We start from the raw sequence: 26,256 nt of genomic DNA, 5'->3' as shown, positions 1-26,256 counted from the left end.
CCAAAACAACTGTGACATAATTACTCTCATTCAGCCGGCGTCGCGCTTTGTGCTTTGTTTCCGAGTTTGTAGCGCGGGGAAGGGGTTGATGAGAGGTTGTCGTTATGAGACAAGAGCGTGGCTCTCGTCTTGTTACCTCAGACAGAACACGATCCTCACTGTGAGTTTGTTATGGCAAACAGCCAGGAAGGATCTGTTTACATGACAACGTTTCATGTGAACATGCATCATTTTTGCATTTTTCATTCCAGAAATTCTGGAAATCATGTCGTGTTCATGTTGTGGGACACTAGTGGGTGTTGTTTGTTTTTGGGAAGAAAACCCAGAGAACTGTAAACATTAACACTAGCTGGATTGTTATTACAGTGATTCTCAAACATAACAAACCCAAGTTCCAGGAGAGTTTGGACTGGGAGTCAGGACAGTTTGGATTTTTAATAATGGAATTGAAACAGTCACATGTTAATTTTATTTAGATTGGTTTAACATCAGCAGACATTTATTAAGCCATTTTTTAGTTTTTATAATCTCATTTCACCTTTTAAACCTTAAGTCAGAATAATTGCTGTACATATAATATCATAGGATTAAAGTTTTCTCAACTGTAGGCCATATATATCTAACTTTTCAAAAGGTTTGCCTGATATTAATATGAGAATGCAGATGCATTAAACGTTGTGGTGGCCACGCTGGTCAGAGTTAGACCATGACGCTGCAGGTTTCCGCCGCCCGCCTGACTGCCTCGCTTCAGCGTAACAGCACGACGGTCCTCAAGATGGCGATAATGATCGTGTCAACTTCCGGAGCGCCCGAACTCTTGCTTCATTTCCCATTATTCCTGCAGTATCTTCCACCCAAACATGTATGGTGCTACACGTGCACAGCTCATTTTCTCAAATGGTGCTTTGTTGGATTAATGGCGCGGCTTTACTGAGTGTGCGGGTTTTGATGAACACCTCACCTGACTAAATTTGATCACCGATAAAGTGTGTTTTCAGGGATTTGAGTCCACGCGTGTGCGCTGTGTGCAGAGCAGATTACTGCGGTGGGCCCTGCTATCTTTATCGGCCAGATGCTCACCGTGACACGCCACTCACATGACAACTCAGAGAGAGAAAGAGCTGTTATCTCGCTCCGTCCAGATCCTGCACCCTTACCCCCACCTCCCCCACCCCACTCCCTCTTCCCTCTCCCGGCCCGCCACAGCGCATCCTGTCCACTCGCCTGCTTTTTTTTCACCCCCGAGATCACGGTTATAAATGCACAACTGCTATAGTAAAGTCTTAATTATAATGTAAAAGCAGCAAAGACAATGGTAAATTATTCAGACACGGACAAGGGGTCACCGGAAGACGATGGAGGTGCAGACTGAGACTTGGCACACAAGAACAGGTTAGCTTGGTTTATTGTCATGGATAAAATGAAAAAAAAAAACAAACAAAACAAAAAAAACCCAGAAGCTTACTGACTGAATGGATGGTTGGCAAGAGAAATGGTAAACAGAACCAGAAGATGACAACCATCCAGCTGGAAATTTGTGTGGACGGCTGACGAATGGGTGGGGGATCAGTGAGCGTCGCTGCTTGGTAGGGCCCCCATGATACGAGCCAGGCTGAGAGAATGTGCAGCTCAGGGACCTTCGAGGACACGAGGGAAGGTCCAGCCTGATTGAGAACAGCCATTTCTCCCGAGAGTCTCTGAAAGATGACTTTGCAGATTTTTATTCCTCCAGGGATGCTCCTCAAACCATTTGAAACAGACCAAGTAGACGTGTTGGTTAGTGTCTTGGATAGTAAGTGTATCCAAGTGTAGGAGGGAAAGATCATTTTCATGATGAGCCACATAACAATCATTATAGAAAATGTATGATTCAGTGTCAAATCTAAAACAGTTTAATTTGACTTTACTTTATTAACTAATCAGCATCACACTTTGGACTTTTCTCAGTTGTTCAGGGATAAACAAAGGTTTGCATCCTGCATGCATGACAGTAAAGCCCCAGGTTTGGCTTTAAGGTAAGAACAGGCAATCATGATGTCAAAAAGAAGAAGTGTAAAGAACTTTAAGTATGTGGGAAACAAGTTTTTTTAGTACTTAAAGGATAAGTTCGGTTTAAACAGTTTTCCACTTATCTAGACACCTACATCTAGATATCTACGTCTGTATGTCCAGGCGGTAGTGTGAGGAGAGCTACGGAAGCCGCAGTGTTGTTTTGTGTGTGTGTTTTTTCGACTGCCGATGCTCACGCATGTTTCTGATACCTGCTCTTGGAATAAACATCCTCACGCTGCCAAATGCCTCTGGACTTCCTTCAAGCATATTACAGAGATACATGTTTTGGTTGTTTTGTTGACCTCTGAATTGAAAACTTTGTTTACGGCTGCTGCGCCATGCGAAGTACGCCTCATTGTTTCCGGGGCAACCTGAGGCAACACATGGTGCTTTTTTTTTTTCCCAATGCAGTGTAAAATGGACGAATATCTGTCAGATGAAGATGTTGTGGACGAGAACTTTGAATGATTTTCTCTTTAGCAAAAGCAGCATTAGCATTTAGCTTCGGCAGTCGAAAAAACACACACACAACAACACTGCTGCTTCCGTAGCTCTCGTCACACTGCCGCCTAGACCTATAGACATAGATATTAGGGATGAGCCGAATACTCGTTTTAAACGAGTATTCATTACGGATAATGCATTTTTTCCGAATCCGAGTACAGCCCGAGCATTATCTGTCATTATTCGTCCTCGTGCTGATGGGAGATCCTCATTGGTCCTTCATTCTGCTCCGTCCTCCACCGAGACGACAGGATCCTTTTGAGAGAAGCCAATCGGAGCTGATAAATTAAAAATGCGGTATTTTATTTCTTTGGAGCGTGCATTGTGCCTGAAACGTCGGGCGATTGTGCACGCTCGGGGTTTTTTAAGTTTCGTTTTCCCTCGCGTTTTTTTTTTCTCCTTTTTTCTTTTCTTTTTCATAATAATTTGGGCTTGCGCTCCACTGGGAGGCTGTGATCTGTGGGAGAGAGATGATAACTGGACCGAGGTCCACGTCCCGGTCATGTCCGTGGCACTGCAGCCGCGGACATGACCAGGAAGCTCAGCAGGGGCGTATGAGAGGTTTCCCTGGACGCCAGGGAGATTCCGGTGGGGATCGTGGGGGGAGGCATTCATACAATTAAAATATTCATGTTGTGACTCAATAAAAAATACTTTTCTGTAAATAGTTCCTTTACTATTGTGACCAAAAATATTCAAATTTTATTTCTGAGGGTTTTGTGTGAATAAATAATCATTTATATAACTTTAAAAATATTCATGTTCTGACTAAAATAAAAAAAAACAAAAATCTGTACATTGAGACTGTTATGTAAATAGTTTTCAAATGAAGAATCAATGTAGCAACTTCTGAGCAATCCATATCAATTTCAGACTTAAAACAGTGCACCAATTTCTGCCCCAGCCCGTTTCCAGTTAAACCACGCCCACTTCCGGTTTAGACCACGCCCCCTCCGAGTACAGATAAGGATACAGATAATTTGGATGGTTAAACAGATACAGATACAGATAGTGGTGTACTCGCTCATCCCTAATAGATATCTAGATGTAGGTGTTTAGATACTCATGGACGCCAAGTAGTACATTCAAATCGAACATATATCTGCATATATGGCATATCTCGCAACACCGGGCTGTCGTGGAGGAGAGGCGTGAGGGGATCATGATGAAATATTGGTGAAACTAATGAGTTTTTGGACGATTAAAGCCGTTTTGCTAGCGGCGCTATACATGCCCCATCTGCTAACAGTATAGGGATGTGCGCCACTCGATTTTGGATCTAACTTTCTCCCGAAGCACTGTTCGGATCAGAAAAGCCTTCTGGGTGAGTATATTGTTGTACTTCATTCCATAAACAACATGAAAACTGTTTAAACCGAACTTATCCTTTAAATCAGGGAACGAGGGGAGGCGACAAGGGTCAACAGCAATGTTTAACAACACAATGTCTCCATAATTCAAGCTACTTGGATCTAAACTACATTCTCCTACCATAAAATAATCAAGACGTGCTTGTTGTGACCGAAGCTGAAAGAGAAACTTTAGATTGATGTGTAACGACATATTAATCCACCAGATGTATGTCGTTTTGAGAGTAAGTGCAGTTTTACAGAACACTGAAAGAGTTTATTGGTGTCAAAGATGGAGAGGAGGGAGGAACAGCTTCAGTACCTGGACTAGCAGGCCAGAGGCTGGTTGGCCTGGTTCTTCCTGGCTGGGGAGCAGACTCGGCTCGCACCGGGGGCGCACCGGGGGCGCACCGGGGGCGCACCGGGGGCGCACCGGGGGCGCACCGGGGGCGCACCGGGGGCCGGCCTTCTGGTGAGGAGACATGTGGCCAATAGGTTCAGGGCTCCAAGGAGCTTTTTGATTGGAGGTTACTGGAAAGCTTGCAGGCTTGGGGAGACATTCAGGCTTTATCGTTCTCCTTGTCAGTGCGTGTGCTGATGCTTGAATGTGACTCTGTGCGGGTTTGGTGAATTTCTGTCTGTGTAGTTTAATAAAGGTGAATCTCCTCTCCTTTATTCCATTCTTGGTTAAAAGATTGAAATGTGGAATTCTGCTGTGATTCTGTGGAAAAACTTCAGAGTATATCGAGTTTTCTCCTATTATTTAGCACAATTTGGTGAACAGTTCAACACTTTATTTGGTTATATCTTCAGTATAAGTTCTTTTTTTCCCAATATTCACATTTTTTTGTTCCTCTCCTAAACGTTTTTCTGCTGTCCCGCCTGTTTATTGAGCGAATGAAGAAGTGGCAACAGATGAGTGAAATAAAAGCATTGTTTCAGGGCGGAAATAGTGAACCATGAAGTGAGGTTTGGATAGAACTAAAAAAAAAAAAAAAAAAAAAAAAAAAACCATGCTGGTGGGTGAAAACGGACCAATCAAGGCGGAGCATGTGTGGCGTTACGCACCAGTGGCTCCCACTTCAATACAGCCCCCATTCCCAGCTGCTCGGTATCTTTTACACACACACACACACACACACACACACACACACACACAGAGGAAAACACACACGGCTTCATATATCATCCATTCTCTTTTTGCACGCACCACCACCTATGCTGTGTGGCTTTCACCTCTACACACGCACGAGGCGTGCACGTGATCATGATATAAAAATGGCGATATTATTGTTATAATTATTAGTTGCTGTTAAAATACTCACATGGATCATTTTGGAGGATGCAATGATTTTAATCATGGTTGTGACAGTGGCATCAGATTACAGGCCCGTTTTCACAATGACGAATTGAAGATGAACGTGTTGAGAAAAAGAATTTTGTAATTACTTGTGTTATTATAAAGGATACACATAGGCTTAAAATAATTAGCACACCGCTTCGATTTAAATTCATATTTTTTGCAGGTGCAATTTGAAATAAAACTTTGTGAATTTTACACTAATGTGCCTACTGTAACTCTACCCTGAAGGATCTAAAATGACACCTCGCAGGAAAATTTCATTATTTTCAACACCTGATACTGTGTTTATTTCTTCGTCAACTATGCAATTGGAATCATTTTTAATGTACTTTTTAATATATCTCTGGCTTTTAGGAGAGTAACTTGAAACAAACAGCCTAAATTGAAACTGTTCATATTTTCAGGATAAATTCAGTCGAGTTTGGTCAATTTAAATAAATTATATCAACAAAGAAATTCCACTGTTTTCCTCTGCACCATGTTATTTTGTTATTTCTTGCAGAATTTGCTGGACGTACGCAGTAAAGCGCCGTAAAGATCCCAGACGTGAGGGCGGGAGGGGAGCGGAGGGGGGGCAGAGGGGGGAGGGGGGAGATGGCGATGTGATTATTAGCACTCCTTGGGGTCTTTTGTCTGGGCCCCATGAGAGAAAGAGGTTAACGCCACTTAGCCTCGGGAAAGGGCTGCCTGGGCCTTTTGTGTGTGTGTGTGTGTGTGTGTGTGTGTGTGTGTGTGTGTGTGTGTGTGTGTGTGTGTGTCTGTGTCTGTCATGCTTCCTCTGTCATGATCCAAAATCACTTACTGTTTTTCCCGACCCATCGCACCCCCACCCCCCTCACTTCCAGCCCGTCAGCTTCACACCGACACAAAGGCCGCACGTGGATTTAGACAGACAAGGCTGTTACCAGCATGTTCTGCTTTTTGCTGACTGGTTTTTTTTTTTTGTGTGTGTGTGTGTGTGTGTTTTAACTGCATTTAGCTGTATTGTTTGAACTGTATTTACCCACAAATGAGCTCCTTTGCGCTTGCAATTCTGAATTTCCCCGCCAATGAAATGTTTTAAACCGAGTCCATGTGTTTTCTCTGAGGAGTTTAAGATTTTCTATTCTTTTAAATGTTGATACTTTGTGGAGCCATCCGAAAATTTGCAAATTTAATGAAAATGTTTTGGTGGCTTAGCCTCTGTTAAGCTTCCTTAATGTCATTAAAGGAGAGAACATTTTAAAATATTCCAGGTTAAGATGAGTATATATTTAAGCTAAAGGACTATTTTCCACATTTTAACTGTTTCTCGGACATTGGTTGGAAACTTTGAGACTGTAACAGCGATACAAAACAAACAGTTGACGTTAGGTTACAGTCTGACAGACGACCTGATGTGTTTGTTCACGGTGCTAAAAGCTCAGACAGGTTGACCTTGTCGTTACCAAACCCAAGAGAAAGGTGCATTTTTTGTAGTATTGATGAGTTGTGTTAGACTCCTCGTGAAAAACACCACAGATTATTATGAAGGCCTTTAAGGCCGGCGGTCGAAGGCCTCAGAGGCGTTTTGTCTCGTTTATCTCTGCGTTCGTGGGCCGTATGGGAGAGGACGGAAATGCGTCTTCAGACAAGTCAAGCGGGCTTTTTTTTTTTTTGTTACATTATATCTGTGTATCTTCTCTCTGTTTGACATGACAGGAAGTTTCATTTTTGCTTATCAGGTCGGATATGTTTGAGCTCTCAGGCGGATGATAGGAAGGGAACTGACCAACAGCAAGCGGCAGAGAAGAGGTGTTCATCAATGTTTCCTGGACGCTCTGCTGTTCATCCCACAAATGCACATGAAATATTCATTCGGATAGTTTAAAATAGAAATAGAAAACCACATACATGCTGTTTTTCTTCGACAAGTTGATGTCTGAGAATTAAAAAACTGCCAAAACTATCCAGAGCACTTGATCCCAGCTGCAGGAACTCAGATATAAATCAATTAGGTCTGTATGCAGCGTGCGGGATATGTTTAAACAGCGTCCACAGAGCGCTGCTCTCGTGAGATGATGCAAAGTGATCTACTGAAAGAGGGCTTTGAGAATGATCAAGGCTCCGACTTTAAACGCATTTGATGCCCGGTGTTATTTTTACATTCTTAATCATTTAAAGTCGGTAATTCCGCTCAACACGTTGCAAATCGCCTCAGTTAGAGGAGCCTTGATTCATTCATCAAGAAGTCTAAAGCCCCAGACACGCTCGAGCTGACGGAGCCTGTTGCGGCTCGGCGCCGAGGCTGACAGGCGTCTCATCACGCCGACCGCGCCGTCTTCTCATTAGGGCGGCGGCGTGCATGCGGTATTAGGCCTGCCACATCTCATTGCGGCAGACGTGCGCCGCCGCTCGCGGACGAGCGCGCCCGCATCGCCACCTTACAACTGTCCTTCAGAAATGAGTTTAGTGTTGTGATTAATGCGGCCCTCGTGTCATCTGTCCCCTCTCAAAACCCAATTATGTCTCAGAGGTAAAGGACAAACTGTCCATCAGCCGAGCATGATTACAAATCAGAGAGGAATGGTGAGTGGCAGAGAGAGAGGAGATCTTTTGGGGGGGGGGGGGGGGGGGGGGGGGGGGGGGGGGGGGGGGTTGTTTATTGCACAGGAAGGGCCAGAAAGAAATGTGGCGAATAGAAGAAGACACAAAGACAGACTGGATGATGTATTTCGTGGGGTAATTTCGGTGGGATTGCCTCTCCTGGCACTTTCGGTCTATTGTTCGTCAAAGTTAGTGCAACATTACACAGAGCTCAGAAGTGATGGTAATGTAACCCCCTGGGGAGCAAATGTGTCTGAAATTAGTGAAGTGAATCTTTTTTTCTAACCACAGAAAGTCCTGATGTCAAAGTCGTTGAATCGACTGGATCCCAAGACTTTGAGGAATATAGTTTTGTTTGGATTCATGTCTTACTGAATCGATAAAGCCTTTTTTCCATTGATGTCCACATATGGAAAATTATTCATCGATCAGGATCATGCACTAATTTTCAGAATTCTTTCAGTTACTTAAATTACTTCATTTAAGCCATTTTTGATGTTGAGTAGCAGTGTTGCTCTTTGTCACTCTTGATGAAGATCATGTGAAACTCAATGAAAGTACAAAAGAGACAATTTACAATAAACCAGGACCATAGTTTGGACATCTCTTCTCTAAATACAATGGATATATGTCTGTTTGAGTCTTTTTCTTTTGAATTAAATACTGGTTGACCGAAGAGTAGAAATGCGATGCAGGTTAGAGTCAAAAGTTGTGGTTTCTTATTGGTAAAAATATACCAGAGCACAATCAAGTTCACAGATAATCTTCTTGATTCCATTTTGGGCCAGTTATTTTTTTTAAAAAAAAGTTAATAATAAGTTCCACATTAAAAGGAAAAAACAACAACAAAAAACTCAACCAGCTTCACTCATCTGACTTTTCCCTTTGTGATTCTGTTTGTTTGTTTAAGAGCAGCATTATTATTCAAAATATGCTGTAAAACTCTCTTTATAAGATAAAACAAGCTGTATTTTATCTTTTGTGGAGTAAAACATTAGATTTGCAGGTGTTGTGATCGGGCCCTGCCTCCCTGTCGGGGTATTGGGATTCAAACGGTCTTTTTAAAAACAAGCAGTAAAAACAAATGCGTCAAATTGGATTTTTGCATTCAGGCGTCTCTCATCCTCGCCGTTTATTCTTGATTCTCTCTAATACGTACGCTCCCCTCGCGGTCCCCTGTAACCATGGTGACCGTCAGCTGAGAAATGGCAACCGTGGCCCTTCATTAGGTATCAACACAGGCTCAGACAGCCCAGATAATAGCCAATAAGGAGGGGTGTGTGTGTGTGTGTGTGTGTGTGTGTGTGTGTGTGTGTGTGTGTGTGTGTGTGTGTGTGTGTGTGTGTGTGATTTAGGGTGGGGGGTTTGGGGATGTGGCATTATGTTGGACAGTAAATGAAAAGCCTGCAGGGACGAAGCCAACCTTGCTGTCATGCTTCAGAGAATTATGGCTCCAAGTGTGTGTGTGTGTGTGTATGTGTGTGTGTGTGTGTGTGTGTGTGTGTGTGTACGTGTGTGTGTGTACGTGTGTCTGTGTGTGTGTCTGTCAGTAAGAGTGGACAGGACCATTCTTCATGTGAGCATATGTGGGAAAATATGCATGTGTGACTTTCCACACGTGTGTGCTCAGATATTGTGTGCACACACACACACACAGTGGACAATCTGGGTAAGGCAATGTCAGCTATACACTCAATTCAAAGATTTAGAGATTTCAGTTCATTTTAGTTACATTAATCCAGAGCAGTATCTGAGTTGTAGTCTCTGCTATAAACGGTGAAAGTAAATTGAAGCATCGCTCAAAAACACAAATGAAATGGACCAAAACCATGGACGACATTTGGCTGAAAAACAAATGAAACAGTGAAACTAGTAAAAACAAAAATGTAATGTTCAGTGAATTGAAAATTAAAATGTCAGTAATTATTAGTGGATCTGGAATGGGATGTGAAATAGATCTAATATATCAGCGTGATGCATCAGTTTGATCTAAATGTGAGCGCCTGAATTCAAACCAAAAACTGTGAAAATCTAGAGTAACTGTCTTTACTGATGTTTGCAGGCAGTGTACAGTTAAAAAAGAAAAAAAAACTTACTACTAGACTATACTGACTATAGAGTATTAATACTGTCACCACGATTCTTAAAAAACAAGAAAAAAAATGATATGAAAAAATGGACAGTGCCGTTAACTTAGAACAAACGCAAGAAACAAAACGTTCAAACCATTTGTCAACACAGTTTAAGGTTGCCCTTTGGACAGGAAGCTCCTGCTGTGATGGTCGTTTTAAGGAGGAAACTTTCCAGCAGAAGGCGACAAACACAATGATGAACCCGATTGTTCCAAATGCAGCCAGCTTCTAGCTTATCGCCGATAGACTCTTCTCATCCTCAAAACGCCCTCACTCAGCATGCACAGATGTGTTCAAGGCTGCGATGGCGGTTATGCAACACTTGTGAATCAGTGCCGGCGCTGCTTGATGAGTGTCGGTACTCGTGATGTAAAGAGATGCTCTTATTGTTGGGCCCGAAAAGGCAGAATCGTGCCGAACAATTAGTCCTCTGTTTCCATCAACAGCAGGTGGGCTGCATGTCTTTCCCCCTCCGAACGTCCTCGCACCATAAATACTCAGCAGGTTATTGAAGATGATTATTATTAGCATTTCACGTGACAAATGATTCACTTGTACCTTCAGTTTAATAACAACAAAAGCTATGCTCTGCTATTCAGGCTGCTGGTTTTGAGTAATGACGCCTTTTGTTCCACTTTAGGCATCAGGCTTTTTGTGCTTGGTGCTTTTTTCATCCATTCTGTCACCTTTCCAAAATACAGGAAGCCTAATTAATCTGGCCGGTCGTCGGAGGGATTTCATGTATTTTTGGATTTGTGGCCCATTTGTGAATTTTAGTAGTTTATTAAGAATTCAAAAATTGAAAGGTTGAGTCAGACTTTCGGTTGAACCTGAGAACGATGAGATCAGACGATGCTGCGGGACAGAGCCTCTCCGAGAGATCGCCGAACCAATCCCAAACTTTATCGGACTTCCAGCACATGTTTGTCTGTCTGTGACAGAGAGAGCGAGGGCGCCATTGTCTGAGCGGCTCAGCCTCCACTCCTCCGGACGCCATCAAAATGGCAGCACCTCCTCCTTTTCTTCCTCGGAGCTAAATGCCTCGGTGCTTCCATCCCCCTCCTGCTGCTCTGTGTTTCAGCTCCGCACGCCGCTGTTTGGTGCAGACATCCCAACGCACCATTGGTCAAGCCAGCGAACAAATGGAAATCCACCAGCACGCTGAAATTACTGATGGTTATCTCCATCCCTTCCCCTTCTCCCCACCGCCGCCGCCACCACCACTCTGCTTCAGTCCCCTCTCCTCTGCCTCCTCCAGTCATCCTGCACCAGACAGCCTCCCCTCAGATTAGACTTTTCACTGTAGCCGGATGAGGATTTACTCTTTTTTTTTTCCATTTTTAACTCTTTGTTGTGAACCGCTGTGATCAACATAACGGGTCAAAAAATGTTAGTTGCAGATAAATACAGTGACGGACTTATTCATAAGGCTGCGCAGTTAAGTCAGGAGATCAGTTGAAGAATAGATTACGAGAGCTTTTGATTTAATTTTCAGTTCTTAGCGGGTTACCAAAGATCCGTCTCTGATCGATGTTTGATTCTCAAATCGAACTAGCCGAATCAGTCACAGAGATTCACCTGCCATTCAGCAAGCGATTGATAATCCATGAGCAGCAGAGGGTGCTAAAGCCCCATTGCTTAGCTCCTCTGAAAATTAGTAGTTTTGCGTCTTCGTTTATGAAAAGTTTTGAAAAGAATTTTTGCTTTACATTTTAAAAGCAATCCCCTCCGCTCTTTTTCCCGACATTCACACACTGACACACACACATACTTAAAATAACGAATCAACCAAAAAAAAATGATAAATGGTAAACATGTATGGGGTTGAGAAGAGGTGAACTGGAGGAGGAAAACATCGTCAGATAACCAATAAATAAATCAATCAGCTAAAAGCAAGACTAAAAAGGAGAGTCTTGAGCCTGCTCTTCGAAACTTGAACATTCTCTGCGGCCCTGAGGTTCTCTAGCAGACGGCTCCATCGGCGAGGAATAATGCTGAACAGACACTTCGCCAAGGCCGCATGCTCTACATTTAGGAAGTGGTCGTAGCCCACTGCTGGTGTAGTGCAGGGGCCGGGAAGGTTCATGGGGTAAAAGAGACTCTAAAAGATAAGAAGACCCAAGACTTTCAAAAACCATTAAAGAACCTGAAAAATTATTCTGAAGCGCACAACAAGCCAATGCAGCGATTGTAAAACAGGTGTTATGTGCGGCGCCTTCTGGTCTTCATCAGAACACGTGCTGCTGAATTTTGTAAACATTGTACACCTGAAGTTATGTTCTTGAGAAGACCAGAAAGCAGGGCATGACAATAGTCCATACAGCTGATGAGAAAAGCTTGCCTGCAGCACTCCGTGTTGGCCACGTTTCCATGGAGATGGGATCAGAACGTTTCTGAAAAGTTCCACTTTGGGAACCTTTTTCAAAAATCTGCGTTCTCACTGGCTCAGAGCGCCACTGTCATGTAAACAGGCACCCAAAACACTGCAAACAATTTCCGTTTACACTTGAAAACCAAACCTAAGTGGAGCCTGAGTCAAATTATATGACTTTAGTAAACACTTATTTTCACACACAGAGCACAATTTCATTTGCAACCTTCATCATCGGTCATCTGCTGTTGAACAAAAAAAGTCAATTAATTAGATAATTGTGCATAAAGTTATGAAATGGCCCACGGTTAAAAAAATAGCGGTTTAGATTATGGTAAGAAGAAACTGTAAAATACAAGAATGACCTGAAGGCTTTAAATTATATTAAAATTCTTTTTTTTTTTCCATGTTCAGTTGCTTTTTTTAATGACATTATCATCAATCTAATCATCAGTTGTGTATTTTTTTTTATAGCCAGAGATCCAGAAACTATTGCTCCACTGATCGTTCATGGTGGATTAACCACGTGATGGAGCAGTCATGGTCTGTGTGCTATAACCAAACACTGCATATTCACTGTGAAAAATGAAGGAGAAAGGTGTAATACCGGGCCTTCGGCATGCATAAAAAGATATATGAGAATTTCCAGAAGTAAAGCAGCATCCTGTCAAGAAAATGCAAGCGGACAGTAGATTGTGTTAAATATCAGAATAACAGCTGGCATAACTGGGAGTTGGCAGTTTTTCTTATATTCCCCTGCAAACGACACAATATCCACGGCGTTTCGCATGAAAACCCATTTTGCACCAAAAAAAAAAAAAAAAAAAAAAAGATAATCCAGGCCCTGAATGCAAAGTAATTGATGTCACCAGGCAGGCAAATGGAGTCCTTTTGATTACCAGATATCTGCGCGTTCACATGCTGGCTCCTGGAACAGCAGCTGTCAGAAACACCCGGTGAGCTCCATTAAAACGCTGACATGGAATGTGCCTGAATGCAAAGCTTTGTGAGTGAGACAAGGAGTCGCAGCCGCCGGTGGTATCGGTTCACCGAGTGACAGTACGGCGGCGGCGAGAGCTGAGGGAGGAGTGTCGCTCCTCTTCCTGTTATGATGTGACATTTTGCCTGCTCAAAACCTCAGTGCGCCTCGACCTTCCTGGGATGATATCTTCTTCGGACGAATATTGAAAACACTTGTGACAGCGAAGGAGCACGTTGTGATCTCAGATTAAGTTTTCAGTGTTATTTATTTTATACAGGTTTTAGCAGTTAGCTTTGCTGCCTCACACCTTGGGACGCTGCCCCTCATCCATCTTTCAATCTTCAGTCTCGCCGCATGTTCTGTAGCTTCCATATGATACTAAAATTCTTCAGCTTGTGTGTGTGTGTGTGTGTGTGTGCGCCCACCATTATCAACACTGACTTCACAGGCATGATATGGACCCTGCACTAATCTTCCAAATCTCCTGCTCTGTAGCTTCCTTTCTTTTCTTTTTTTTTTCCCCCCCTTGCCTCCCCCGGGGCCATCTTGTAGTAGTTATAAGATCATAATACACTCACTGGGGCGCATAATAATTTCTGTGTCCACACCTGGATTGGTGTTTTGCTACTTGAGGCATTTAAAATTGAGCGAAACCCAGAAAATGACACAAAAGACAAAGAACTTTCATTGTTTTTGCTATTAATGTGCAATGTTTGTGCAAACACACCCCAAATGCGCCTCAGTAATGAAACCATTCACTGTTTGATGATGAATTGGTGCATCTAGTTGCCAGAACAAATTGACCGTCACTGAGATATCGACCAAACACTACCTCTCAAAGTGTAGTCTGGTATCAAGTTCGAAGATGTTTGCATTTGGGCCTTCAAAAATCTGACTTTGTCTTCAAGAACTTGGAGTTGGATCTTCTGAAGCGAGACTGTCCTGCATGTTCTCGTCATTAAGCGTCCTGCAGAGTATTCCGCAGACATGGTGATTCGACCGAGGTGCTCTGGACCCTGAGATGATCAGTCTGATTAGAATCTGATTCAGTGGCCAAGTCAACACCTTCAACTCTCCGGCCCCATTCTTCAGATGACTCCTGGAGGGTTTTTGCAGCGTGGGATTGTGTATTATCCCGCTGAAAGAGGTCAGCGACATCAGGGAAAACCAATTTCATGTGGCAGTGTACATAGTGGGCAACAGTAGCGAGTTCCACGGTAACATCCAAATGAGCGGAAGGGTTTCGCAGTAAGACTGCACTGTGTGTCGGCTAACTATCTTTTCCTACCCTTTATATAAGATTGCATTGACAATGACAAAGATTTGCATCGGTCGTTTCAGTGTTGAACTTGTTTTGTTGTCATTTTTTTTTTGAGTTGAAAGGCATCATTAAACCCCGACTCGTGTCTCTGACTGAATGCATGATCAAAGTGGAGCCACTGGCCAGATGACGACCATGTGGTGAAATAAATGTTTACTTCTCCCTTTGAGGGCAGAAGAATATGCCGGTGATGAGACCAGCTGGCAAGTTGTCCTCAATGAAGCACCTGCCGCAGTCTGTGTTTCCTTTTGACGAGGCTTGAAAAGAAACATTTAGAACAATTTGAGGAAGAAATGAGCATGAGCATGCTCTGGCAGCTGCAGGACTCTCATATACTTTTATCCCTGTGAAAAAACAGTGTTTCATCTAAGATGGCCAAAGCAAAGCACACAGATAAGGGATAGCGTCGCAACATTTGGAGAAAGTTGGGAATCGAACCACTAAATATTAGATTGAAATCAACTCATTTTGTCAAACAGGAGATATATTTTTAACAGAAATCATTTGACTCGCATACAGATACGACACTTGAACAGATGCACGAAATAAAACACCAAGAAAAAAAACTTTGTGAAAATGTTTTGCAAGAAGAAAACAGCTAAACACGGAGTGGAGCGGCTCATACAGTACGTCCCCTCTGAGTGTGTTTCTAATCTGCTCCTGAGGAGTTGTTCACACCACAAATTAACAGCAGCCGAGCGCGAGAACAACTGTGTAACTGGTGAAAATGCAATTATATGCATGACGATGACAGTCAGTACTGTAAACGCTGACAGTAAACAATGCCGCTGAAAGGGAACAAGCGCCGTTACAGAAACCGTCCTGATCCCTCAAAGATGCTTTGATTGTAATTTCATTACCGGGATTGTCAGGATGTGTAACGGTTACTTCCAGCCTGATTGTTCTTCAGTGTGAGAAGAAAGCAGGTTCAATTTCAAACAGCAGGAGTGGAGTTGTTGTGGTTTTTATGTCTTTGCATGAGTCAAACTCATCGTGTCTTAATGCGGCGTCCTCCTACACGCCCACCGCTCAGCCCGTATTGTTGATGTTTACTGAAAGTACCGAGTCGGTGTGCTGCTCCCGCAGAATCGCGCAGCGCATTCTGGAGTGTCTGCGCGTTTTATGCGAAGCCTTGATCACCAAATTTCACACAGGCCTCAGCGTAGGAATCATTATCGGCTCCATGCCTTCCTCGCGAGTGGAGCTGTGATCTAAGAGAGCTACAAATGGAGGAGTAAAGGCAGCCATTTTGTGCCTTTTCTTCATGTGTCCACTTCCTGTGTTCTGGCTCTGCTCGATCCCTCTTCTTTGATGGTGTGGGCGAACAGCAGCTCCGTTTCGATACGCCGGTTGTATGCAGTTGAAGGCGTCCACGCTGTTTTACTTTGACCCCCCCCCCCCCCACCCCCTCTCCCCACTTCCCCACCAAACCCCCACCCCGCCTCCCTCCCCGAGAGTCTCACTCGGTTCTAATTTTCACTCGCTACCCTGAGAGAAAAGAAGGATCCAGCAATCACATTCATATTCAGCACAAGCCAAGATAATGCTGCCCGCACTCCGCTGCTCCTTTTCTCCTCCGCTTCCCCACCAGCATGTTCTCCGACGCATTCTTGCAATCTTTTTATTAACTCCGCAGCCCGGTGGATGAACACTTTCCCCTCTGCAAACTAATCTCCCCTCTGCCTATATTGTCAGGTGAGAGAGGGAGAGAGAGAGAGAGAGGAAAAGAGATAGTATTGGGGGGGGGGGGTTCAAATTCAGATTAATGTGAATACAATTATTCCCCTCTATTGAATGAGGACACCAGATGGTCGACCCGGGAGTTTGTAAATGCTCCCACCTGAGCTCACACTTGCACCCATCGTAGATGTGCATGTTTGTGTGATTGGGTTTATCTGTAATCGTTGAGGATAGTTAATATTATTGTCGAGCTTTTCAAACTTTCAAAGTAGAAATTGCAATACCATAGTTTTTCTTCTGAGTTTTCTTTTCCTGATGCAGGAAACAGGTTGGTCAAGACGAAGAGGCGGGTTTCTTAGGCGGTCCAACAGACTGACAAGTAGAGGATGGGATGAAGAGCAGGAAGATGAGTGAAAGATGGACGGAGGGGTAATGGCCATGAAAGAGGCAGATACGCAAGGCCTGAGCTGCTGGAACAAATGACCCGTAGAGCTGTTTTTCTTTGAGGGAATTGTCTCAGAAGTGTGCTGGGAACTGCGATTAGCTTTAAAAAAAAAAATGGGGGGAGTGAAGACAGATGAGTGTCAGTAGATGGAGGTGTTTTTGAGGCTGGGCTGTCTTATTACCGCTGACATATTTGCTGATTATGATGGCTGTCTTGTTAAAATGAGGTGATCACACAGTTTCTTAGTTGACATTTTAAGGGATGGTTGTGTTGTGGGTTCAAATCTGGAGCAGTTAGCAAGAAGCAACATTTGAAAGGAAGTCAATGCTCATATTGCATTTATTTATGATGCTCAAATTTTGGATTATCTTGAATAATGCGTGTGTTTAGATGAGTTCATTTCATCAACATTTTCCACAGGAGATAAGATAAATATGGCAAACTTGGGTGAAACTGTAGACTAGAACAATCTGAGAATTTGTTTAGTTGAGCACCACATCAGCCAGAGTGTAGAATTCTTCTGTAGTGTGAATTGATGGACAATAACGACGTTTGCCTCCAGAGTGTCACTTTAATGTAAACGGGTACAACTTGGACAAGTAAAGGTGGAGAAATTTGCTTGTGTACCTTCTCTCGTCTGGCTTAACCACCCGGCGATTAGCAACGGACTTTTTTAAAACCTGCAACGGCTTAAAAATAGTCACTCCGGAGTTGTGAAAATGTATTAAAACAAACCTCACTCCAGGCATCTTGCCAAAGACTCATCAAACCTTTAGACATGAGTTAAAGGACCTTGGCACGCCGAAGTGCTAACATTGTTCCAGGTTTTAACTCTCGTTCCCGTCTCTCTTCATGTTTAATAGATTACTTTTCTTAGTAAGAGCTCTCAAAAAAAACTCAAAACATTTGTCATTTTAAGCTTCAGGCATTGCCTGACACAAAACTTAAGGCAGCACCAGTGCATACGGGCATCAAAAAGTTGGATCTCACAGATTGTTTTTTTCATTTCTCTTTCCCTTCATTCTTCATCTTGTAAACCGCCGCGAGGGCTTCAGCGACTGCGCTGCATGAGAAACACAAAATGGCCACTCCACACCTGCTTTATCGTCGCCGGCCATGCAGAAATCTGTGAGAAAAAGCCACCCGTCATAAATCATAATGTCGCTCAATTATGTATGAGTCAATGACTTATTTATTGCAGATTCCGATTCGGACTACAACCATTACCCTGGTGCCGCTGAGACCTGTCGTAACATTAAAGATTCATGCAAAACAATCCATATTATTCCTTCATCAGCGCCCTGCACTCATTCATCATACCCATATACTTAACAGTCACTTAAAGCTGTCAGAGTTGAAATAGCCTTCGATATTCACCCACGTCTGATTTTATTGATAACATCTGGCATGAGGTTGTTTTTCGAGCGCCAGTATTTTCAACGATATTTAGTTGCTCCAGAAATCCCACATGTCTGTATATTGAGGCCTGCAGTGAAGTGATGAAGTGTCTGTTGACACGACGATGGTGCTCAAAACCACTGAAAACGCAACTTTCTGAAAACGCTCGGACTCCATCTCTATGGAAAAAAAACCCCACCTTGTAGCGCATATTGCTCTCTGCAAGCATGTGTCATGGCTTAATTACAAAAACAACCAATCGTGCCAACGTAAATTTATGTATTTCTGAGTTAATGAAAGAATTGAAAGTTGTTTCAGTTCTTAAATATACTGCACATATCGTAATGATGAATGTATCCTGTAGTCATGCAGTTACAGAACACTGTTAGACTCCAAGTGAAAAAGCTTGAAACTCATCTTAAATCTAGCAGAGTCATAAGTGCAGCAAACGAAAAAATAATGGTGTAATTTATGACGAATGCACGCGGAAAGTTTCAAAAGCACAAATTCGCTCCAGTGCCATCTGGAGTGTACAGCATCCCTTTGCCTCCCAAATATAGGGGAGATTTACCGTGGCCGTAAGTTTTCCCTCTGCCACCTCTCCCTCTGACATTTTTATGGATGACCCCTCGCAGGACTCATTCCTGCTCATCCATCAAACGAAGGCTCCAAATAGAACAGCTTACGGATGCCATTAAAACCATTATGGGCTGATAACAATCTCCTCACTTCATCCGCGTTTCAGTCGTAAAAGAAGTTATATTCGTTCTCAATTCATTAGCATTCCATATTTCAGGGAAATGGCCGCTGCTGCCTCTCCGTGCGACTGTAATCTTGTGTTGAATTTCGCTCCCAGTGTCTCACCGCATCTTAAAGCAACACTAAGGAACTTTCAGTTTTCGTTGATTTTGGCGGCGCCAGTGGACAAAAGTGGTAGTGTTTTGGCTGACCGAATACTACAGTTCCCATGAGGACTAGCGCGTGGCGTCGTAAATTGCTGCTCCCGGTGGGCATGCTGTCGGACTGAACTCGCCTTCATTTGTTTCCAGGGGCTGTGTGAAGGATGGATAGCGACGAGGTAATGAATCTAAATGAATCTAATGGTGGCTAAACAATGTTATATCAAGATGTGATGCATGCCGTAAAGCAGTTTGCACATTTGGAGCTTTTTAGTGTGCAGGATTCCTACCACCCTCCTCACAGCTGCTTAGTCCAAGTGAAAGCAATACTGACGCCCTCAGCCCGTGACAGAGGGGTCATTCAACTAGTTGTAAGTCGAAGTATCATCACAAAAGATATTAAAATGTTTTATTAAGGTTGAAAAGTTCCTTAGTGTAGGTTTAAAAAACAGATGTTATATTCAGCATCTCGGTGTTTGGATCTGAGTTTTCGGGATAATGCTTTCCTGGCTTTCTCTCTTGTACCCGCGCGTGTTGTCTGCCGTGCGAAGCAGGGCACCGTTCTTATTCCAACCCTGCAGGTAAACTTCCTCGTGGGTGAACTGGCATGGTTCCTCTTGCACATGGATGAAGCAGGGATTTTTTTTCCCCCCCTCACAGTGGGCTGTAGATGGAGAGAGGAGCAGCAATGCTCTCTCACCTTGGGGGAGCCATGTTGGAGACGAGATACAATTTGACTTTGCCAGGCCAAAAGACCGATGAGAAGGAACAAGAGAAAGCATATTTGTTCTCTCTATTATTTTCTAACGGCAGCTGTGAGATGTTTCTGTGTTTTCTCCGATGTGTGAATACCCCCCAAGAAAGCTCGAGCTGGAGCGTCTAACTGCCAAACTGATAAGGACGGATCACTGGCTGGGATCGAACGTTGCCTGCTGCTTATGTTATTGTGTGACAGCGTGCCGGGATCACGGGAGGCGCCTTTTTACAGTCATTTATGTCGCCTCGTTTGAACCATGAAGAAGAAGGAGAAGCCTCGTCCAGACCTTGAGATCGCACAGCCCAAAGCTACAACAGAGGGAAGTCAGCAGGAAAGGAGTGAATCTGGTGAAATGCAGGAGATCCAGTGGTTTTAATTCCCTACGAGTGTGACAGGTGTATTTTGTTTGGGATTGTGGGCCCATCGGGCAAGGAGAGCTCACAGTACTGACACAAGACGTGCAAAACAGTGGGACAAGACGGCACATTTAGGGAAAGCCCACTGCAGAACACGACGGCTTCCCTGATCTTATTAAAGGGGAGAAAAACAAGGAAAGCTCAAACACACAGGCACGAATGAAAAAAAATGCTTTGGGGGTGTTTGTGATGAGTACATAACTCTATAACAAGGTTAAAACATACAAAAAGTGAATTTTAAATGATACAAAGTCTTTAAAATATTTGTGTTATTCAAGATTTTTTTCTTATTGAGCTCGGCCTTTAGCAGGTGTGTTATTGCGATGAGAGGCTGGCTCCAAATCATTTTCATTTGTGGACTTTTTTTTCTGTCTTGTTCCTCTTTCGTAGCTTCCACAGCCTCTTCTGTTGCTCTTTCTGGAAGAAGCCCTCTCCTGTATTGTGTTCCCCATTGGAACATATTTGCTAACTTCCTCCACCTACGCTCCAGCTACCATCTTTGTTTGGTCCTGTCCTTTTCATTTTTTCTTTCCGTCTTGCACCCATGCTGTCCTTTTTCTTCTGAGTCTTGTTTAACCCCTCCACTGCTGTCCCGGGCCAGCCAACACGATGCCATTAGAGGTAAAAGCAGTGAGTGTGGCTGACGGCCGACTGCAGCTCAGTCTGTTGCACCGTTCCAGTTTGCATTTTTAATGTCCGCTCGGGCTCCTCTGACCCTCCCCGCGACGAGGACGCAGCGTATTGAGTGTGTTTCCTATTCAGCGCGTATTCATTATTCATTCCGAGAGCAGGTGGGTAATGCGGCAGGAGGGCCGCATCGCAAATTCTGTACCAGAAACATTATGGAAACACAATTTGGTAACTTCTTCTGAAACTCATCGCAATGTTTTCCAAATGGAAGCAGTTCATAATAACAACAATATTTGATTTGAGAGATGTGTCTGCCAGTTTACAGTCTCAGTGGGAACATACAGTGTATGTTGGGGTTATAAAATGCTAGCCTGACTGATCGGGACTCCCCTCATCCATCGCATGTGGACTTGATCTTATGCTGTTGTGTGGGATGGAGTCTTCCTTTGAGCAAGAGATGCCTGCGGTATGTGTGTTGGGTAGATAAAAGCGGCGGCCATTTTATTTCCACACAACTCCCCCACAGCCTCAAAGGAAGCGCAGGAGAACTGCACTCGTGCAGATCCTTGTGATGTTTCCAGCCGCCGCGAGTTTGGGATCCAGACTATCGTAATTTCTGCTTAAAAGACAGCGAGTTAATTGAAGATGATCTTCAGAGATAACGACTCCTGACTGGAGCACTTTACCGTCTCTCCTGTGCCCTGTTCTCTCTTCTTTTTCAGCATTTCCCTGTTTTTCTTTTCTTAATCTCTCTTCCCCCCCCCCTTCTCTATTTCCTCAAGGTCATAAACACAGACAGAGTCTCTGTTGCTTCCCTCCCATCCTTGGTTTTCTCTGATCACAAGCTTAACTGCTGTGTCGCTGGCTGGCTATTTGACAGGAAATGGCAATTTCACTGGCAAGATTAGGCTTTTGATGTTATATGATAGCTCCCTGTGGTCCCCGACATGTTCCTCTTTGTTACATGTCAGATATATCTGAGGATGCTTGTTTACTAGGAACACTGGGCAGCTATCAGTGATTGGTTAACGCTTATTATCACTCAGCTATAAGTATATTTTATGTTACATAATCAAAAATGAGCTTCTTTTATTCCACATGCTGTAAAACCTTTAGCATATATTCATGACATACCCTTCAAATTTAAAAGCATAAAGGAGCTGTGGAATTTTTCAATTTCGGAGCAGAAATTTTTAAATCTAAAAGTGATGGGGAAAAAACTATAAATTATTTATTAACAAGCTTGTCAAAATACTTTTTCAAGCCAAAATTATTTAATCTATGATGGGGACAAATCGAGCTCCTAAAATAAGCTTTGCTGAAAAACATAATTGACTGTTATGGTCGAAAACTGAACATGAAGGAAGTCACCATAAATGACTATTTGAGGCAGTGTTTACATGACAACGTTTCAAGTGAAAACATATTGTTTTTTCATTTTTTTATTTGGAAAATGCTGTTTGTTCACATGAAAAAAGGCCGATAGATTGAAAACAATGTAGATACCATGTAGGGCCACCAGTGGGTGCTTTTGGTTGCTTTTGTAATGAAAACACACACACGACATCCTTACAGACAGACGACAAAGTTGGATTGTTATTCTAGAAAACTGTCAACTCGAAAACTACCAAGTCTCAGGAGAAAGTGAAGCAGGAGTCATGACTCTCAAACATTGTCGCTTTACTCAGTTTTTTAGCTAATCTGTTGTAGATGTGATTATTCTCCCATCAAAGCCCGTTGTTATCTTATCGGCTCTGCTGCAAACCTCTCATGTCCTTGTCGAAGCTATTCACACGTCTGTCTCTTTTCTTTCCGTTTCTCTACAGCGAGGGAAGAGAATGTGGCCACGTTCCGCGGCTCCGAGTACTTCTGCTACGACCTCTCCCAGAACCCCATCCAGAGCAGCAGCGACGAGATCACGCTCTCCTTCAAGACGTGGCAGCGCAACGGCCTCATCCTGCACACCGGCAAGTCGGCCGACTACGTCAACCTGGCGCTGAAGGACGGCGCCGTGTCCCTGGTCATCAACCTGGGCTCCGGGGCCTTCGAAGCCATCGTGGAGCCGGTCAACGGGAAGTTCAACGACAACTCGTGGCACGACGTCAAAGTGACGCGCAACCTGCGACAGGTAAGGCGGACGGCCAAAAATCGGCAATAGGCGAATGAAGAAAAGGTGTTGACATTCACAAAAGTTAACACTGACGCGAAAACCGCTGCAGAGAGTCCATAACAAGCACATGCCTGTGCGACAAAGTAGTGACATGATTTTTCTGTCTGAGTCTTTTTTATTTATTTATTTTTTTTTTTTACTGAAGGAGCTCCAATTTGCAGGTTTGTTTGTTATCTCAGGTCTTGCTCCACCAATCAAGGCATCACTTGACATTTCATGATTTCATTTGTTTTCCTTCCTCCTTATCCATGTGTGGACATTTTATCAAGTGATCAAGCAAAGCCTGAGCTGATTACCAATGTGGCTGAATGCCTTCACATTTACCTGCATGTTAAATTCTGTCTATTCGGGTATGGAGAATTGATTTGTTTCTCTTAAAGTCAAATAAAAAGCTGGTGGCGCATATCAAAAAAATGGTGTTATATTTCATCAAACATAAGTAATCATAAGCCTACTTTGACTAAAAGAGCTAAAAATTGATAAACAGATGTTTGTACTACAGTTTGATTTATCCAAAACCGATTCAATATGTGCAATTCGATCAGTTTGAACCTCTGTTATGCTAATTTACTGAACATATTCTTGTGATAAATACAGCCAGGGATGTTTTAAACTCTTCAACTGTTTGGGAAACTGGCTAGACCCTGCCTTTCGTTCCCCGTTCACCTGCGTCATCGCCTGCAGCTCCGTTACTCTCACTAACATGAATGTTTTATGTGCGTTGTCTCCATCGCTCGTCACCATCTGAGTTTGATTAATTTGTTTTGTGGTATTAACCAGCCCACTGATCACTGCTATGAATTCATGTCTCACCCACCCCACCTCTCTGCAAAGCAAACAGGCATTGGATTCGCCATGGTAAACAAACTCCACTGTCTGGTAGATATCATTCCCATTGTCATTTTTTGGGTTTGCCGTGTGCTTTCCCCTCCTCCGTCTTTCTGTGCTTCTTCCAAAATCAGGGAACTTGGTTCCGAGTTTCTGGGATTCACTTAGTTTCATCAGATCTACCTACTTCGCTCTACTCTTTTCATTTCCTCTTTCCCTTTAGCTTTCTCTGGAGTTTTTTTTCTTCTTCTTTCAACTAAGGAGTGCTGTGTGATGATTTGAGGTGATAAAATATAAACTGAGACAAATCCACTGACGGTCGCTTCCTGCATGGTCTGGTAATCCTCCTGAAACCTGACTCTCGTGTTCATTCATGCTCCTCCATGTGAAAGTAAAAGTCAACCCACACTGCAGGAGAGCGCTGGTTAACTACCAGGTCCACTAGCGGTGTACCTGCGTGAAGGCCGACTCAAACTTACGCATGAGACGTGAGAGAAATAAAAATTAAAAAAGCAGCTCAGGAAAGACTTTTTAGTTTTATTGTGTGAGAAAGATTAAAACGTAAAACAGATAATAACAAGCTAAAGAAGGTAATTTTCTACCTTTTAAGGTACATGCCAGACTAGAATATAAGAAGTATGAGGTTTATTGAAGTTTTGAAAACATTTATCAGTTATAGTCACCAATTTATCTTTATTTTAATCTCTAACAAAAAGCCATATTCTGACTACTGTATCGGCAAGAGAGCTGATTTCTATTAACTTACCTATATAAAAATATTTACTGAGCAGTTTCAGACCAAAGGAAGACCTAAATGTTTGAGTTTTGTCATTAAACTATTTTGAAATGTCACAAAAAAAAAAACAAAAAAAAAACACACACACACAGAGACAATAAACTGAAATGTTTTACTCATTTAAGCATTAAATATTTTCAAATTCCTCATTTCTCTTTGTGGAAACATTACCTGTTATTTAATAGTTAATGACTGTTATTAATTATTGACTATCATTTAATTGTACTTGAGTTACTGTGGTAAATAAATAAAAGGCCTTAATAGGTCACAATCGCCTTTTTATCGATCAACGTTTCTTCTACCTCAGGAGTGGTTTGACTTTGAGAATCAGAATCAATAAATTCATAAATACATTAGTTATGCAACAGTATCTGAACTTTACAATTCAACAACTAGTGTTACATGGGTCTCACTAAATTATTAACTAACTGTAATCTGATTACAGCTGTTTGATGCTAAAACTATCTTGATCAAGAGGTACATTTTTAGTTTGAGCATGTTTACTAGTTTTACATTAAAACATATTTAATAGACTAATATGCAGCTAAACTGTTGAGTGTTTGGTACAAAACATAATATGTAGAACTTATATAAATTGTATCCTTGCGTGGATTGTTTGTAATAGGATCTCTAATAGGATCAAATGGTCTTAAAAAAAAAAAAAAAAGCCAATGAACCACATTTTTCCCACAGTGGTGTGTTATTGTTACCAAGCAGAGTTCTTGCAGTGTGTGTGTGTATGTGTGTGTGTTTACACATCCTTAAAGTGTGTCCTTGAACGTGTCTGTGGTTCTCCGTTCACCTTTCTGTTGTGTTGCTTTTCATTTAGTTTTTTTTTTTTATTATTCTTACATCATACATTGTCTTTTTTAGTTTGGCTCTTCCCTCACATATATTGATTTTAGAGAAAACAACACCAATCATTACGTTTCCTGACATAAACGATAGACTTCCAAACATGCCTGGAACTAATTCACTCATTTTACTAACACATCAGTAGTTTCAGCATCACATTGACTAACGAAAAAGTAAAGAAAATCCGGAGCTTGGAAGTTTTCTTCATGTCTGACACACATATCACCTCTTCTGAGATTTAGGACTGAGACTGATCGGAAGAGCTCTGGAAACAACACTGCGGTTCTCCTCCTGTTACTTGCCGTTGTTTCACTGTTGCTCCTCGCCATCAGGTGACAATATCAGTGGACGGGATCCTGACCACCACGGGTTACACCCAGGAGGATTACACCATGCTGGGCTCCGACGACTTCTTCTACGTGGGCGGAAGCCCCAGTACAGCCGACCTGCCCGGATCTCCGGTCAGCAACAACTTCATGGGCTGTCTCAAGGAGGTAAGGTCATTTATTCACCGTCGACAATTTTTTGGGGTGTATTTGCGTATATTTAAAGTCATGTCGAATTCCACGCTTGTTCAATATTGGAGTTGTATGTTTTTATGAAAACGAGTGCTGTCAGTCTTGACAAATTGAGCCAGTTTATGTCTATAAAAACACAAATTTAGGCCCCGTTTATGTGACAATATTTTCCGGTGAAAATTGAAATGCTCTTGTAGAAAATAGAATGGAAATGTGGCTCTCGTC

General features: G+C 42.8%; 1 protein-coding gene and 1 long non-coding RNA gene across 9 annotated transcripts in view; both read left to right on the top strand.

Moving 5' to 3' along the window:
* Positions 1-26,256, top strand: part of nrxn3a (neurexin 3a) — a 143,719-nt gene that overhangs the window by 45,568 nt on the left and 71,895 nt on the right. For all 8 annotated transcript variants that reach the window (XM_030117643.1, XM_030117642.1, XM_030117640.1 and 5 more), the window contains exons 5-6: positions 22,691-22,992; positions 25,846-26,007. In XM_030117643.1, coding sequence (XP_029973503.1) covers positions 22,691-22,992; positions 25,846-26,007 — 464 coding nt within the window. The remainder of the gene's footprint in view (positions 1-22,690; positions 22,993-25,845; positions 26,008-26,256) is intronic.
* Positions 346-10,139, top strand: LOC115407275 (uncharacterized). Its single transcript, XR_003933605.1, has 3 exons — positions 346-424; positions 2,200-2,204; positions 10,126-10,139. It is a non-coding gene; the product is annotated as an uncharacterized LOC115407275 (long non-coding RNA).

The sequence above is a fragment of the Salarias fasciatus genome, chromosome 19, assembly GCF_902148845.1.
Source record: "Salarias fasciatus chromosome 19, fSalaFa1.1, whole genome shotgun sequence".
Lineage (NCBI taxonomy): Eukaryota > Metazoa > Chordata > Actinopteri > Blenniiformes > Blenniidae > Salarias > Salarias fasciatus.
The sequence above is the reverse complement of the archived record's forward strand: the minus strand, read 5'-3'. Positions and strand labels throughout refer to the sequence as shown.